Here is a 17,142-nt window from a genome sequence, read left to right on the forward strand (position 1 = left end):
ATATTATGTATTTATGCCATGTATCACTCTTTGATTTAATTTATTCATTCTAGAGCTCATTAAAGAAGATCAGACCAGGAGAGAAAGATGGATGGGGGTGAAACACTGAGACAGAGAGAGGACAAGGAGTCTCAAGCATTTAAGCTACTACTTACACATAATCTGGGTGCTAGACTCCTCCCCTCTGTTGCCCCGGGGAGCCCTTAGCAGCATCTCTTCGTCCATTTCACTAGTACTAATGGTGGGATAAGACCAATTTAGAGAGAGGATTGAGATTTGAATGTTTCTTTTTTCAATCATTGTGACTGAATACATCTTGCAAGGAAGTTTTGGCGATTACATTAGAGCCATCACTTATTGTTCTGCTGTCCATCTGGCACTTGAATTTTAATTTAAATTTCTAATGACCTGCACCGGGTTCCCTGATGGATAATTTATAGATTGACTTTTTAATTCAAAGCCATTTGTACCACCCATGGCTGTATAGAAAACTATTGTGAAGCCATTCCCTTTCAACTGCTCTACAACAGGTAAAATGGACTGATGAAAAGCCTCTCAGGATTTTTTTCTTTCAGGATCTTATTGGTTGCCCTTGCAATGTTGCTGTTTTTGTTTTGAAAATTTGTAATAGCTTTTACGGATTTGAGCATCATGATTATGTTTAATTGGCAATGCTATGCAACTTTTGTGTGTGTGCATGTGTGTGTGAGAGAGAGAGAGAGAGAGAGAGAATAATATGAATAATTCTTTAAATATATTGCTTCAGTTAATTAAACGCCTTAAATTAACTGATTTCTATAGATATCCAAGCACCAAGCACTTAATCTATAGATAACTTACAATCTAATTTTGTCACTTACCTTAGACTTCAAGTCAACATTATTTTCATTGTGATAGATACAAAGGACATTGGTGATAGATTTAATGTAGCCCCTAATGAGAATGGAATCAAGTAACCTGTTTATTCTATGCATTGCCATTTTACTACCTGTAAGGTACCTGCAGCTTTTTTACACAATAATAGAATGTTTGGTCTTAGCAATACATTTGTTGTGAACTGTCATCAGAACTAAGCAATCACCAATCAAATCTTCTTGGATTTGTTTTAAACCAGTCGAATATGTAATTTTTTACCATATGTAATCCAAAACGTGTTGACACCTTGACTTTTCCTACATACTCGCTGTTGTTGTGCAATGCAATTACCGCTGCTTGAATGGCTAACATGCATTACGTATATACAGTCCTACAAACAGTATATACTGTACATACACTCTGTATATTAGTGGTCATCCTTTTGCACCATTGCTAGACAAGACATGCAACTTTGTTAATTAATACTCACTAGGACATCATAAAAAACTTTCTGCAGGACTGTTGCATGCCTGTGCTTAATTAATGCAAGTATATAGGTTATGTAACCAAACAAGGTTAACTCTGTTGGGGAGGGAAGGCTGACTTCTAAGAATCTTTTAATCCAGAGCGCACACAGTAAAGCTAAACGACTGTAATGTCATTTGACATGACATGAATGCCTGTAGTAGTTGGTGGACAGGTGGTAGAAGACAGTGAAGGTAATGACAGAATGCCAGGGGTGTTAAAAGCAACTGTATTCCTGGATTCCGTGTACTGCTGATGTTGTATACTCAAATTTTCACATGATCAATTAAATTGATCTTAAAGCCATTACATGGAAGTTGATGTTTGATATTAGAATTCAATCTCTAAACTAATGATTACACTCAATTCTTCTTACCCACACAAAAAAAGTGGTAACATGATTACCATATTCATGTACATGTTATTTTCATGGTACTCTAAGGTTCTTAAATATCATGGTACGGCCATGCAGCTAAATGTCCAAAACCTATGGTAGTACCATAGTGCTATTTAGTGCTTTCTGTTGGTGTATTGACTATTTTAGGGCTCTATGAATTCCATAATCATGGAATCCAGTCATAAAAACGTTAACAATTAATTAATAAAATGTGGAAAGTCATGGAATTTAACAGATTTGGGATTAAATTAATGCATAAATGCACAATTAATCAAATAAAAAATGTTATTTGTCCAATTATTAAACCACAAAAAGCTTATATTTACGGTCTGAATGAGCTGCATCCTTCAACGGTAAGTGAATTTGAGAAACAAGTGCTTTTACACTAACCGCTTCATTACTATCATGTGTGCTCTGTGTGAGAATCAATGACTAAGAGCAGAGCACTTTATTCACTGTGAAGCGTGAATAACATGCAGACTATTAATGTAATTACACCATAGCCTTTTTTGTGGTATAATAAGCTTTCCTGGAGGTCAGAAGTGAAGACATGTGAAATAAATATGACAGAAATATACTTAACTGAAATAAAATGTAATACTCAATAATACAAATAATACAATAATACAAAAATGTAATACTTAATGATGATAATAATATATCAATAATAATGACATCATATATACGCAATTTCTCAAGCAAGAGTTTCATCAATGCTTTTATTAAAACTGTAATGCTCTACTGCGCAGCACTGTATTTGACCAAATAATAATAATAAAAATAATAATAATAATAATAATGAAAAATTAAAAAAAAAAAAACTCTAATTTTGGGTTTTGGATTGTGTAAGGATCAGTATAGACGCTCTTCATTTAATAAAGCACAATGCAATGGTATGTTGAAAAGTAATTGTTCTGCTTTTATTTGATTAAAATTATATTAATTCGTTTGATTAAAAATAATTATATTTAATTAAACTTTAAAACCCTGAATTCCGAGAAAATTACACAGAAAACAGTCAAATGAATTTCATAGGGCCCAACTATTCTATTTAACCCATATTACTACATATCTAAACAAGAACTCAGAAACTCAACCAGAAATGCCTTTCCGTATTGTTTAGTTAAATGTGTGCATTAGCTTTCTACATTGATTGCCTCTGTAAAATCAATGTAGATAAAAACTAGGCTTGAGATCGATGCCTATTTTGCCCATCAGATATAGGGCAGTTTCATAATAGTCTTTGTCTCTTCAGACATATTTCTCAACACAGCTTTGGTAAAGTGTGAGCAGCAGGGTAAATTAGAGGGAACAGCACACCGGACGCATCTGGCGGACGACATGGCGTGTTCTAAAATTCAAAACAATTATTTATTTTCTACAAAGGCACGAATGCACTGCCAACGCTCAGCGACAAAATTCTGAAGTGCCACGGAGCGCACCTATATATATATATATATATATATATATATATATATATATATATATATATATATATATTATAACTAGTATAACTGGATGATATATTGTGTATAAATATCTTTCATAGAACCTACATAATGTATTTTCAGTAATAAGAATGTCTTTTTGTGGTTTGACAGCTTGAATGAAAGACCTATTCATGGCTTCATACAGAGAAATTGCATAATAAATGTTGCCATTTCTAATCGTTCAGTTTGCGCAGTTACACCAGCTTCACTAACCTGTAAACTCATCAATGTCACATTGTTGATTTCTGAAGAAGTACAAAAACATTTGTAACTTTGGACTGCCATCTGCGATGCTTCAGCTCATCCTTTGTGTGTGTGTGTGTGTGTGTGTGTGATCGTGACCACGACCGGCTACAGTAAATGGGATATTACCCTCTTGTGGTCTCCCAACGTCATTACAGCCAACTGAGTGAATTGGAAAGCACGCAAATTGGGCTTCTAATTTAAATGTCAGCTAATTTTAATATATCAAAATCATATCAATAAAATAATGTACCGGTAATATCAGTACCATATACTGTATTGTGTACAGATATTTTATATTTACACAACTCATGCTCCACTATATTTCTCTTCCAGTGGCAACAAAATGCAGAGGCAAGTGGAGGTCAAAATGCATGAGAATCATTTGGATCCCCTTCCATCACCCGAGGAACCCATGTGTGGAGGCATTTGTGACAAACTCATGAAAAACATGCTACTAACAGTGACAATTCTTGGCAAGTTACCTTAGTGTGTGTGTGTGTGTGTGTGTGTGTGTGTGTGTATGTGTGAGCATGTATTTATCACTTTGTGGGGACCAAATGTCCCCATAAGGATAGTAAAACCCAAAATTTTTGACCTTGTGGGGACATTTTGTCGGTCCCCATGAGGAAAACAGCTTATAAATCATACTAAATTATGTTTTTTGAAAATCTAAAAATGCAGAAAGTTTTCTGTGAGGGTTAGGTTTAGGGGTAGGGTTAGGTTTAGGGGATAGAATATAAAGTTTGTACAGTATAAAATCCATTATATCTATGGAAAGTCCCCATAAAACATGGAAACACAACATGTGTGTGTGTGTGTGTGTGTGTGTGTGTGTGTGTGTGTGTGTGTGTGTGTGTGTGTGTGTGTGTGTGTGTGTGTGTGTGACAGAAATCTACACCTTTAAACATGTTACAGTTGGTGCTACACTAGGAGAATATTACTCCTAGGAGAAAATTTGCTAATGAAAAAGTATTAATTAGTGGCTATGGTAAAATATGCATGGATATCATTAATTTAATTACACAAAAACGTTTACATGTTACATTTCTCAGCAATATAGGAATGAAATATGCTAACAGCATGCATCTTTTTCAATCAGATGCTTATTGCAGTATTAATCCATGTTTGCAAAATGAACTGAGTGTTCTGCAGTATTGATTAATGTCTTATGTGATAAATATTTGTTTGGAGACTTACCATAAGATAGTGGCACTAAAGAACATGCAACAAAACGTATTCGTCAATTTGTTGCTCTCTTTTATTGTATTAAAGCATTTATATTTGCATGGTTTTCCATGTAATTCACATTTAACTCTCAGCAGGCAATATTTGTAGTAGACGAAATAGAGCAACATACTGTATCATACTGTTAATCAAGGATCTATTTGCTTCTGCTATTGGCTATGTGAGCATAAAGACCTTAAATTGTATATGTAATAGTAGTAAAAGATATTGTTGATTTATTTATTTTACATTGACTTTTATTCAGCTGGTGGTTGATCTTTTCTAACTCAAGCATCATGACCTAAAATCAGATGTCTTCATTGTGCGTATTAAGTAGATCTTTGCCATTGTTTGTTTATAGTAACTTACTGTAGTTATTTGCAGTGGTTATGGACCCCTAAATAATGAGTCCATACATAACTCAAAATATGAAAAGGCTTGTTGTCATCATTTCTAAGCTATATACACTCAAATATATTGGTAATTAGTTATTTCCCGTGTTCTCTATCCAAAGCAAATCAAAATATACAAATACTTGCATAGACCCATTGAACAACCTGAAAATGCATCGCTAGAGCACAATGGTGATATGGGCTCTCTGTAGATTTTTAAGGCTTAGAGCATTATCCACCAACCAACCACCATTCACCAATTAAACCACAGCTGTCATTCATTATTACAGCAGAAGCAACACATCACTGCCATTCATGTCAAAGTTCACAACATTTTACATTTTGTTTCTTGTGGCAACGATATATTTCTGTACCAAGATGTTATTTGCTATTCTTTGTCTCTACTTCAGGTGTCATCATAGGTTCAGTAACTGGTATTCTACTGCGGTATGCATCCCCACTCCCCCCCGATGTCATTATGGTCATTGCCTTCCCTGGTGACATTCTCATGAGGATGTTAAAAATGGTGATTTTGCCTCTGATCATCTCAAGTTTGATCACAGGTACTGTTATACATTTTGCTAAATACCTCCAACAATAAGAGCAACACAGTACAATAATACTACTTCTTTTCCTGCTTAAGTACATTATATATACGGGTAAACCTTTAAAATAAATATAGATGCAAACAGCAATACGAAAAAGCAGAAAATAAAACACAGTTAAATACATTTAGCTACATAAATAACCTGCATCTAAAGTTTGATTTTTTTCTCAGTGGGATAGAAATATGGAAGAAAACCAACAACTGTAATTTTCCAATGACTCGCAAAATTTTGACTACATTTATTATGGGAATAGTTCACCCAAATATGAAAATGCTCTCATCATTTACTCACCCTTATGCCATCCCAGATGTGTATGACTTTCTTTGTTCTGCTGAACACAAACAAATGTAGATCTATACAATGCAAGTGAATTCTAAATTTTAAAGCTCCAAAAGCACAAAAAGTCTCGATAAAAGTAATCCATAAGTCTCAGGTGGTTAAATCCATGTCTTCAGAAGTTATATGATAGGTGTGGGTAAGAAACAGATCAATATTTAAGTCTTTTTGTCCTATCAATCTCCACTTTCACTTTCAAATTCTTCTTTTGTTTTTTGGTGATTCACATTTGTGCATATCTTTACTTACTGGGCAGAGAGGAGAATTTATGGTAAAAAAAGTACTTAAATATTGATCTGTTTCTCACCCACACCTATAATATCCCTTCTGAGGATATAGATTTAACCACTAGAGTCATGTGGATTCCTTTTATGGTGCCTTTATGTGCTTTTTGGAGCTTCAAATTTTTTATACCATTCACTTGCATTGTATAGATCTACAGAGCTGAGATATTTTTCAAAAAATCTTCTTTTGTGTTCAGCAGAAGAAAGAAAGTCACACACATCTGGAATGCCAAGAGGGTGAGCAAATGATAAGAGAATTTTCATTTTTGAGTGAACTATCCCTTTAAAGTTGTTCATAAGAAGATTTTAGTAACACTTTCTAAGAAGCTCATATTTATAATGCATTATAAATGCATATAAATGCATTATAATAGATCTATAATAACTCATAATACACCTAATATGTCACAAATCTATTTAATAATTGTACAGTTATAATACATGATAATACTATACCTATACATATTCAAATATATCCTTTAAAGGGTATAATGCATTATGACTCAGTTGACATGCAATTTTAACCACATAAATTGTAATGTAATATATATGAGGTATTGAATTAGTGCTAAAAGTGATATTGGCCAGCTTTAAATAAGAGTTAAAACCGCTATGGCTTATAAACAGCCTAACATAAATTTGTGACATACAATACAAGACAAGCTTATCATTTATATACAAAAAGCACAGAATGCAATATATTTTGAGACATTAAAACATTTCTCATGTTTCCCAACTGGGTGTATATTAAGTAAAACATAGACATTAGACCTGATGAAAATGTATAAGACTTGCAAATATATGAAAGTATACAACAAGTATTTTACAAGCTTGGCTTGTAATATATTATTACCTCTTAAAAATATCTAATGGATGTTTATAAGACATTGCTTATGTCATTTTACATAAAGCAAACTTAATATATATATATATATATATATATATATATATATATATATATATATATATATATATATATATATACACACAAATATGTATAATACATTAGAACTTCTGCAGATACAAGTTTTTGTTAGTCATGTTTTAATGCATTATACACTAAGAATTGGTATGTATTATAATGTAATATGATAGCGGTTAAAACTATTTATGAGAAGTTATGATAGTATAAGGTGTATTATTAGACATTACAAATGCATTATCATGCATTTATAATGCCTTTGCAAAGCATTATAAATATTGGCTTCTAAAAGCACAAAGATTTGTAAAGATTCACGTAAAAAACAAGCAAATGAAACCTGAAATACCTAAAACACACGTCATGGAACTTAGATGCAAAATTATTATTTTAATCCCATACTTTCAAAGAAGAAGTAAAAAAAGAACAGAAATAACTTGCATGCAAATTGTGGTAATTTTTCATCATACAGTTATATGCTTTTTATAGTGTACAGTGTAAAATGCAGTGGAATTTTTTTTCTGTGTTTGTAGGGTTAGCGGGGTTGGATGCAAAGTCCAGTGGCCGTCTGGGCACAAGAGCCATGGTGTATTACATGTCTACCACTATCATCGCAGCTGTGCTTGGTGTAATCTTGGTGCTTCTAATTCACCCTGGCAACCCAAAATTGAAGGCAAACCTTGGCGAAGGCAAAAAGAATGATGAAGTGTCCAGTTTAGATGCCTTCTTTGATCTCATACGAAATCTGTTTCCAGAGAATCTCGTCCAGGCTTGCTTTCAACAGGTTTGTACGTTAGTGTTCTTTTGATTTCATGTGTTTGAATCCTCACATGATTCAGTTCCATACCTGAGGTAATGAAAATAATTTTAACCACTACAACCATTACCTGTATTTGTAAAGCACTCATTAGTCTTTCATTAATATTAAACAGAATTGTTAATAACAGGTCGTCTTTCTCTCTTTATATAGATCCAAACTGTTACTAACAAGGTAGAAATAGCTCCTCCACCTCCAACTCGATTTGGACGAAATGCCACCAAGGTTGCAGCAAAATATGTGGTCAAAAAATCTCTTCAATTCAAGAGTGGCATGAATGTGTTAGGTACCGTACTAGATGTATAACTACATCGAAAATCCTAATATATATCTATATATATAGTTCTGAACTGAATGTTAACTTGTTGACTATGTGTGTTTTTATAGGTATCATTGGATTCTTTGTGGCATTTGGGATTTGCATGGGAAAGATGGGCGAAAAGGCCAAGCTGATGGTTGACTTCTTCAACGTTCTAAACGAGATTGTAATGAAGCTTGTCGGCACGATCATGTGGTCAGCTTTCATCATTATTAATGACAAGAGTAAAGTTTACATGAGTTCCATTTTCCACTTTAATAATGTATTTGTAAGTTGGCAATCCAACTTTCTCGTCTGTCTCGTTTTATTGTCATTCAATTAATTATTATCACCAAATGTTAGTTCCCCTTAACCTGTAAGTCTCTGTTCTGTAACAGGTATTCCCCCATTGGAATTGCCTGTCTGATCTGTGGGAAAATTATTTCAATTAATGATCTGGAGGTGGTGGCCAGGCAGCTTGGAATGTACATGGTCACTGTCATTGTTGGACTTGTCATTCATGGAGCCATTTTCCTTCCGTTAATATATTTTATATTCGTTCGGAAAAACCCATTCACTTTCTTTATGGGAATGTTCCAGGCTTGGGTCACTGCTTTAGGAACAGCCTCTAGGTAAATGGTATAATTTTTTTACTTAATCATTGCACATTGTGTTTTGACCTTTGGATATTTTTTTTTTTTTAATCGTTATGTGGGTGTCATAAAATTGAATCATACATTTCATAGAAAATACCATAGAAATTGGGTTATTAATAATAACCAGACCTCTGATGTCTTTACATCCGTCATTTGCAGTGCTGGAACATTACCTGTTACTTTTCGCTGTCTGGAAGAAAACCTGGGCATCGACAAGAGAGTGACCCGATTTGTACTACCTGTTGGAGCAACAATCAACATGGATGGTACAGCACTTTACGAGGCCGTAGCAGCAATCTTTATTGCACAGATGAATGGAATAGAACTTGATCCTGGTCAAATTGCAACAGTTAGGTAAGCTCAAATATCCAGATACTTAGAATACATGCATATGAATTTGAAATACAAAAAAAATCAATTCTGTTGGCATATATTTGCTTATTCACTTACCACCTGACAGAGACTAACACAAAGCAGGCAGTTGCCAAGTGGCTATATAAACCATGCTGAAAAAATAGCTCAAAGGGATAGTTCGCTCAGAAATGAAAAATGCCATATCAGATGTGTATGTGTAACAGATGTTCGTACTTGGGTCAAAAGTAGGAAGTTGGATACGGCTTCAGCAAACCGTGTGAGTTTATTTACACACTCTGAATGCAAAAATGCAACAAAAATAATGATTTTCAGAGGCCAACGTAAAACTGCTGCTTTTCAGCCTGACAGTGAAGCTTCCATAACACGCGATCTGTGCTCAGGTTCAGCTCTCCCTATATCAGAGGACTGGGCCATCTTTTATCTCCCCTGACTAACACTGTGAACATAGAAATGGTAGTTAGTCACAATTCATCTCAGGTGGATGCCCTTACCTCCCCCCCCACACCCATTTTCTGGAGAGGAAGTCCACAATAGCCATCTGTGCCCCCGGTCTGTGGATCACCTCTAAATTAAATGGCTGGACTGCCAGATTCCATGCTCCACCTCCTCCACCACTTGGGACAGTACAGCACCCAGACCCCTGTCCATTGCATCCATCTGTAAAAACAAAGGGGAGAGAGAAATCAGGGGAATGCAGAAGCGGCCCACCACAAAGTGCAGCTTTTACCTGTGTGAAAGCCTTTTGGCAGGGCTCCATCCACTGGACCATGTCTGGTGCTCCATTTTTAGTGTGAAGAGTCAGCTGGCTGGTGACATCCGAATAATTAGCCAAAAACCTCCTTTTTCCAAAAAGTCTCACCTCCTTTTTGGTTTTAGGTCTCAGGTATGTCGCAGTCGCTGCAGTTTATATCATTCAAATAAGCAGCAGCATATGCAGCAGGTCTGAGGACTCTGTGCATCAGACACTGAAACGTAGCTGGAGCCCCAAACAAACTGAACAGAAGGATCACAAATTGGTGTAATCCAAATGGTGTGGAGCAGGTAATTTTCTCACAGGACATCGGCATTGAGGGGTTCTGCCAATAACACTTTGTTTAAGTCCAGTGTCGAGTAAAACCGAGCCGTGCCCAACCTATCAACAGTTCGTCATTGCTATTCATTGGATACATGTCGAATTTCAACCGCGTTGACTTTTCTTTAATCAAAAGTTTAATTGCGGTTCTAGTAGGTTGAGGTGGTCAATTTGATGAGCCCTGCCCCTATCCGTACACACTACGGAACTTCCCCAACATGCCGTGTGACCTCAAGGGGTCTGTGTCACTTTGCGAGTAATTCAGAGCTCAATGTGGGCAGCAATACAAGTACTTTATCTCGCTGGGCAAACTCCCGTAGCCAAGCTCCCCTGTTATTCAGCCGGGACTGACGTTCTTGAGCCTGCAGCAAATTCTCCTTCGATAGATGCCCCAGTGTGTGGAGTTTTGCTCTCAGGTCAAGAATGTATTGAATTTAATTTTTGCTTTGTGAAGGTCCCTCATCCCAATTTTCCTTCATGATGTCTAACACACCACAGGACTTACAACCATATAACAATTCATATGGGGTAAACCCTGTGGAGGCTTGTGGGACTTCTCGCACTGCAAATAACAGGGGTTCGAGCCACTTATACCAATTCCGAGCATCTTCCTGCACAAACGTATTAAACATATTTTTAAGGCCTTACTAGATCGTTCAAACAAGCCGTACGTTTTGTGGATGGTACACACTTGTCGGAATCGACTTAATACCTAATAATTTGTACAGCTCACATAGTGTTCATGACATGAATGTAGTGCCCTGATCAGTGAGGTTTACTTTCGGAATCACCACTCGGGAGATAATTTTGAAGAGTGCCTCCGCAGCACTATGTGCTTAGATGTTTCGAAGAGGCGCTGGTTCCAGGTATCGCGTTGTGTAGTCCACCAGAACAATACAAAGCGATGCCCACGTGCTGACTGTTCTAATGGCCCGACGAGGTTCATGCCAACTCTGTCAAAGGGAACCTCAATTAACGAAAGAGGGCGCAATGAAGCTTTTGGAGTGGCTGGTGGATTCTCCAGCTGGACCCACACCGTCCCTCTGTATTACAGGACCCATCCACACAGAATCCTTTTAACAACTCAGGAAAAGTCCAATTAGAACTCAAAATTAGTGGATGGGTGAGGCGGAAACTAACCACAGCCTCGATGTTATGATTTTGACCCTGAAAAAGAATAGTGACAGTCACTGCAGGACAAATCGTAACGATCGTAATCGTAACCCGTGCACACACCTCACATTCACCCAGTTATTTGTATCCCATGCTCCATTTTGAACCAAGCATTGATGAATAGAGTTTTGGTTACAACCTAAATCCACCAAGGCATGGTGTGTACCCACCCTAATACTCATGAGTATTTGGTACGTCCCAGTTTGATCGGGGGCAGCCTGTGAAGTGTCGGGGACAGCATCCCCACCTCCATCATCGGGCACTGTTCATGGATGTGACTCAGCTCACTCCAACCAACCTGTCCAAACCTCACACCCACACTAGTGGCAGCAGCTTCCCCCACCTGAGAGGAAGAATGGGTAGAGCCGGGGGAGAGAGAACAGGAGGGTTAATACACCCCCAAGGCCAGGGTACAGGAGCACCATGATATCAGTGACATTCCAGACATTGCTGGGCTCCTCAGCCAGTACCCACCACAGCTGGCATCACAGAGCTGTTGAGGGAAGGCAAACGGGTGGCCGGATCATCTTGTGCCCTCATCTTCATGAGCAACACATGGGGGTTTGCTACTGCCAGGGTAGCAGCATGCACCCCCTCCTGCTCCTGCACCAAGCTCTGCAATGGCTGTCAGTCCTCCTCTTGGCCTCGGAGGAGTGCATCGAAGTGCTATTACTGCTCTGCCCGCAAATCCATGAGGGCCTGGTGTTGAGCCTGGTGGATGCTGGCGAGGAATCGGAACAATTCCTCCAGCGCTGAAGATGATGCAGTAGTAGCATACTCTTCCTCCTTGTCCCGGGTCTTGACACCAGTGTAACAGATGTTCATATTTGGATCAAAAGGAGGAAGTGGGAGATGGCTTCAGTGAACCATGTGAGTTTATTTACACAATCTGAATGCAATGTTAAAAAATAACGCTTTTAAGCGGCCAATGTAAAACTGCTGCTTTTCAGCCAGACAGTGTTGCTTCCAAAACACACACACTGTGCTCAGGTTCAGCTTGCCCTCATCTGGAGGACTGGACTGTCTTTTAACTCCCCCGACTCTCACTGTGAAGATAGAAATGGTAATTAGCCACAATTCATCTCAAGTGGATGTCCTTACCGCATTCTCTCTCCCCTGATGGGCGCTCGACCATGCCCTCACCTCCACTATATGGCTTTCTTTATTCTGCTGAACACAAACAATGATCTTTAGGTCCTCACAATGCAAGTGAATGGTTAGAAAACTTCCGAAGGTCCAAAAATCGCATAAAGGCAGCAAAAACGTAATCCATAAGACTCCAATGGTTAAAATATGATAGTTGTGGGTGAGAAAAAGATAAATAATTAAGTCCGTTTTTGCCATTAATCCCCACTATCACTTTCACATTCTTCTTTTGTTTTTGGTCATTTGCATGCTTCATACACTTGGCAGGGAGGAGAATTTATAGTAAAAAATATCGCTCCTGAAGATATGGATTTATCCACTGGAGTTTTATGGATTACTTTTACGCAGCCTTTGTGCTCTTTGGACCTTCAAAATGTTAGTACCCATTCACTTGCATTGCATGGATCTACAGAGTTCTTTTTCAAAAAACCTTCGTTACTGTTCTGCAGAAGAACATCATACACATCTGGGATGACATGAGGGTGAGTAAATGAGTTTAGAGGGTTTTTGAGCACTTTTCAGCTGGACAGGCTGGGAGATCTGCTTAAAGCAGCTAAAAACTATTTTAAGATGACAATTAAGGGTTAGCGCTACTACATTTTTGAAAAAAATTATAATAATATAATTGGATATTATCATTTTGAAATAAGAATGGGAATTTTATGTTATCAAATCAAATGATCATGCTGCCTTCTTCCATAGTCTTACAGCTACCCTTGCAAGTGTAGGAGCAGCCAGTATTCCCAGTGCTGGTCTGGTGACTATGCTTCTGATCCTGACTGCGGTGGGACTACCGACTTCAGACATCAGTTTACTGGTAGCAGTCGACTGGCTACTGTAAGTAAAGCCCACCTCTTTTTTAATGCTGTTTCAGTGGTGCAGAGTTTTTAGCTCAAGTAATAGTTGTCAATCAAGGGCATAAATGGTCGCTAGCTTACGTTTTACATCTGTAAAGTAAATTCCATGACATGTTTGTGCATTTGTTTACCATGATGTACAAGCCCTAATGGCATATATAGTATATTAAAGTTGAGAGATGTGGCACATGTCTTAGTTTCCTTTTACCTTTTCAAACAGGGATCGTTTCCGAACATCAGTCAATGTTATTGGTGATTCGTATGGGGCGGGCATAGTTTATCACCTCTCCAAAGATGAGCTTGACTTGTTTGATGCCCAGCAAGAGAGGCCCGAAGAAGACTTTGGAATGGTCAAGACACAATCCTTTTTTGAGAAAAACAGTAACCATGCTGTATATGGGTCTCACAACTCCTGTCAACCGATCCAAATAGATGACTGCAAGGTACATTTCACTCTCACAGACATAGAAACCTGTATGTAGCTGCTATCTTTTCATTCCCCAACATTGTATGTACCTTTAATGATTTTTATTTTGATTTTTTTTACCTTTTTTGTATTATGGTCATTCCTTTTGTGAATGCATAAGATATCACAGAGATGAATCCAAATGAAGGAATAAATAAATATGATTTATTTATTTATTTGTTCTGGTGCTAGGTGAAATAGCAGTTTTTGAGCAGGCTTTAAAAAGTGTATCCATATCCTCCTCAATATTTGGATATGGAAAAATGTGGCATTGTATACAGGGCTGTTCTAATGCTGCCTTCACATGCTATTGGAATTAGCATAAATCCACTCAGAATTTGCACATGAACGAACCCTCAAGTCCAGTAATTATAATTTTGATACCAGAGTTTCCTAGATGGGAGTAGTCGTAAAACTTTCAACATGGCTTTGGAGAGTACAGTTTCAGTAGTGAATTACAGGTTTTATTCATTTATCTAAACACAGCTAATTGTTAGCGCTTGCCATTTTGGTTATATTAATTTATGTATATCAGCAACAATATGATGCATGTTGCACATTTTTACACTGTAAAAATTGCTTGTATTTGAACCAAATTCTATTAATGTCTGCAAGCTAACAGAGTAATACGTATTATGGTGACAAAATAAAAGTTCCTCAAGAAATATGTATGACTAAACCTGCTGTTGTCCATGTTTCCAGTTCTTTCCGACAACAAAGCACTTGAACGCAATGTACTCGTAATTACCATTTCAGAAGTGGGAAGTAGGATAATTTCGATAGCACATGAAGGCGGCATATGTCTCAAGTTTTCACATTTTTGTATTAGTATAAAGACCAATCTGGCTTTGGCTGATCTCATTCAAAAATGATAAGTGAGACAAGTGAGACAACAGTACAGTGTACAAATTTTTGTTTGCTGTCTTTTACAATTGGGTGACAAAGTCTGCTATTTCTTTAAGCTTGACAGAAAAGTGATCATTTTTCCATCATTAAGAAATCAAATCTTTAACATTTTATCAGCAGCAATGGTTGTTGTGATGTTTTTCTTTCTTTTTTTTTTTTGTGTGAAATTTATACCTCTTTTTCACTGCAATTGAGTAGAATTTTTGACCCTGTGTTTTACAAATGCATAGGTCTGTGTGGTAGCAAGCATGGAACTTTTTCCACAACCCCTTTAGAAGATTAGCTTTTGAGCAGAGAAGTAGGACAATTACAAATGAAAATATACTTATATGTAAGAGAATATAATGGAAATTATTTTTTCTATTTGTATTCAGTCTTTCAGCATTCTGTAAGGAATCCCGCTGCAGCTAATTAGTTGATCTGTCTTGTGATCTGTGGTGGGTACATTTCTGTGAATTTGGATAGAAATTGTGCTGTTAAATGTCAAACTACCTGGATTCTCTGCTCCAAACCATAGACAGTTTAGTTAGCGTCGGTAAATGCATTTTTACTGTGCCTTGGTCCAACAGTTAGTTGTCCCTGATAATTGCTTTCAGGTAACCTTGGCCTCAAATGGCTCCCCTGCGGACTTCTCACTTGTTGAGGAGGAACCATGGATACGCGGGTAACACAGCACACAGATCCAGCTCCGCCGTATCCTGAGTCCCACAAGCTTATCCTTTCGGGTGAAAAGCAAAGCAAATTGTCCATTAGAAGTTACCATTAAACTTCTCACACGCACAAGCACTGATTGTTTTGGTATGATAATCTCAGTACACCTTATTCAAACAATTCTAAAAAAAAATTTTGTTTGTAGTAATTGGTGCTCTTTTGGTTAAACTGGGGTAAGGCTATAAACATTTCTGACCTTAAATAAATTTAAAGGACTGTAGAAGACAGGTGAGAATGGCACCATATGTGCAGGGCCTGAGTTACCACATTATCTTCTCAATTAAATGTATACATTGCTTTGCTAAAACTCATGAATTAAATTAGTCTTAATTCTAGTCCTTGGTTTTGATTATCAATCTGAGCCCTGTTGCCTTAAGGGTACTGTATAACACAAGGTAACGTGAAGTAACAAAGTGGCTCGGCAAGCCTGAACCTAGAGCACTACTAGTGGCAGGAGGAGACAAGTGCAGTTTGTTGGCTGAAGACATCTTTGACTGGCTTGTCTTAGATGGATTAATCCTTGGTGGCGGCACTCCAGATCAGCCTCTTATAAGAGCTTACCAATGTACTTAGAGGTTCTGAAATAGTGGTTTACCTCCAAATGCTGTCACTTATTTTTAGAGGCTGCTCAACATAAATGATACGTCAAGAATTACACGGAGCGATCCGACATGCTATATGACACTGAGTAGAGTGGTGTTGTCTATCTGCAATGACTTTTGGGTTATATAGAACATCTTGGGGCTAAACAGTCCTATTTAATGGACTGAATAAGGGGAAACATTTTTCATTCATTCATTTATAAGTGTCCATGCGTGTGGAGGTCATGTGTACTTGAATTTAATTGAAGGAAGTTATTGTGTTTGAGTGAGGGGACTTTCCTATGTGTCCGCTTGCTTAAGCATGTTTGTAGGTTATGTATGTATCCTGTGTGCTTTGTTGAGTTGTGGATTTATGTATTAATTTGTTATATTTCAATCTTGCCTTGAAGACAAACTGCACTCTGTGCAGACAGAAGACTATATGACATTAACATCAAATGCAATCACATTTTGTTTGTTTTTTTATCATAGATTGCTAGTCTTTGTTTCTCTGGGGAGCCTTCTTGGATACTCAGATATTAAGTCCAGTTGAATGGATTGTTAAGTATTTCTATTTTCATGCTGATAAGAGAGGCCCTCGCGTTTTTTGGTGCTGAGATTGTTAGCATGAAATTCTAACTAAAAAGAGATGCCTGCAACATGTATTTGGTAGTCTCTGATTACTTTTATTGCAGCATGATTAATATTCTTCTTTTGCACCAGTATCTTAACATTTTCTTATTAAAGTGCCTCCTTGCACTTTGTGTAAATAAATACACACACACACACACACATACATATATATATA

The 17,142-nt window shown here is 37.2% G+C and overlaps 1 protein-coding gene across 1 annotated transcript; it reads left to right on the top strand.

Annotated features, from left to right (window-relative positions):
- Positions 1-241: 241 nt before the first annotated feature.
- On the top strand, positions 242-17,126 carry LOC127660328 (excitatory amino acid transporter 2-like). Its single transcript, XM_052150456.1, has 11 exons — positions 242-530; positions 3,847-3,986; positions 5,540-5,692; positions 7,810-8,060; positions 8,247-8,379; positions 8,481-8,607; positions 8,790-9,023; positions 9,207-9,401; positions 13,516-13,650; positions 13,891-14,113; positions 15,639-17,126. The coding sequence occupies exons 2-11, from the start codon at positions 3,857-3,859 to the stop codon at positions 15,708-15,710; spliced, it is 1,653 nt and encodes a 550-aa protein (XP_052006416.1). The 5' UTR covers positions 242-530; positions 3,847-3,856; the 3' UTR covers positions 15,711-17,126.
- Positions 17,127-17,142: the final 16 nt, after the last annotated feature.

The sequence above is a fragment of the Xyrauchen texanus genome, chromosome 2 (genome assembly GCF_025860055.1).
Source record: "Xyrauchen texanus isolate HMW12.3.18 chromosome 2, RBS_HiC_50CHRs, whole genome shotgun sequence".
Classification (NCBI taxonomy): Eukaryota; Metazoa; Chordata; class Actinopteri; order Cypriniformes; family Catostomidae; genus Xyrauchen; species Xyrauchen texanus.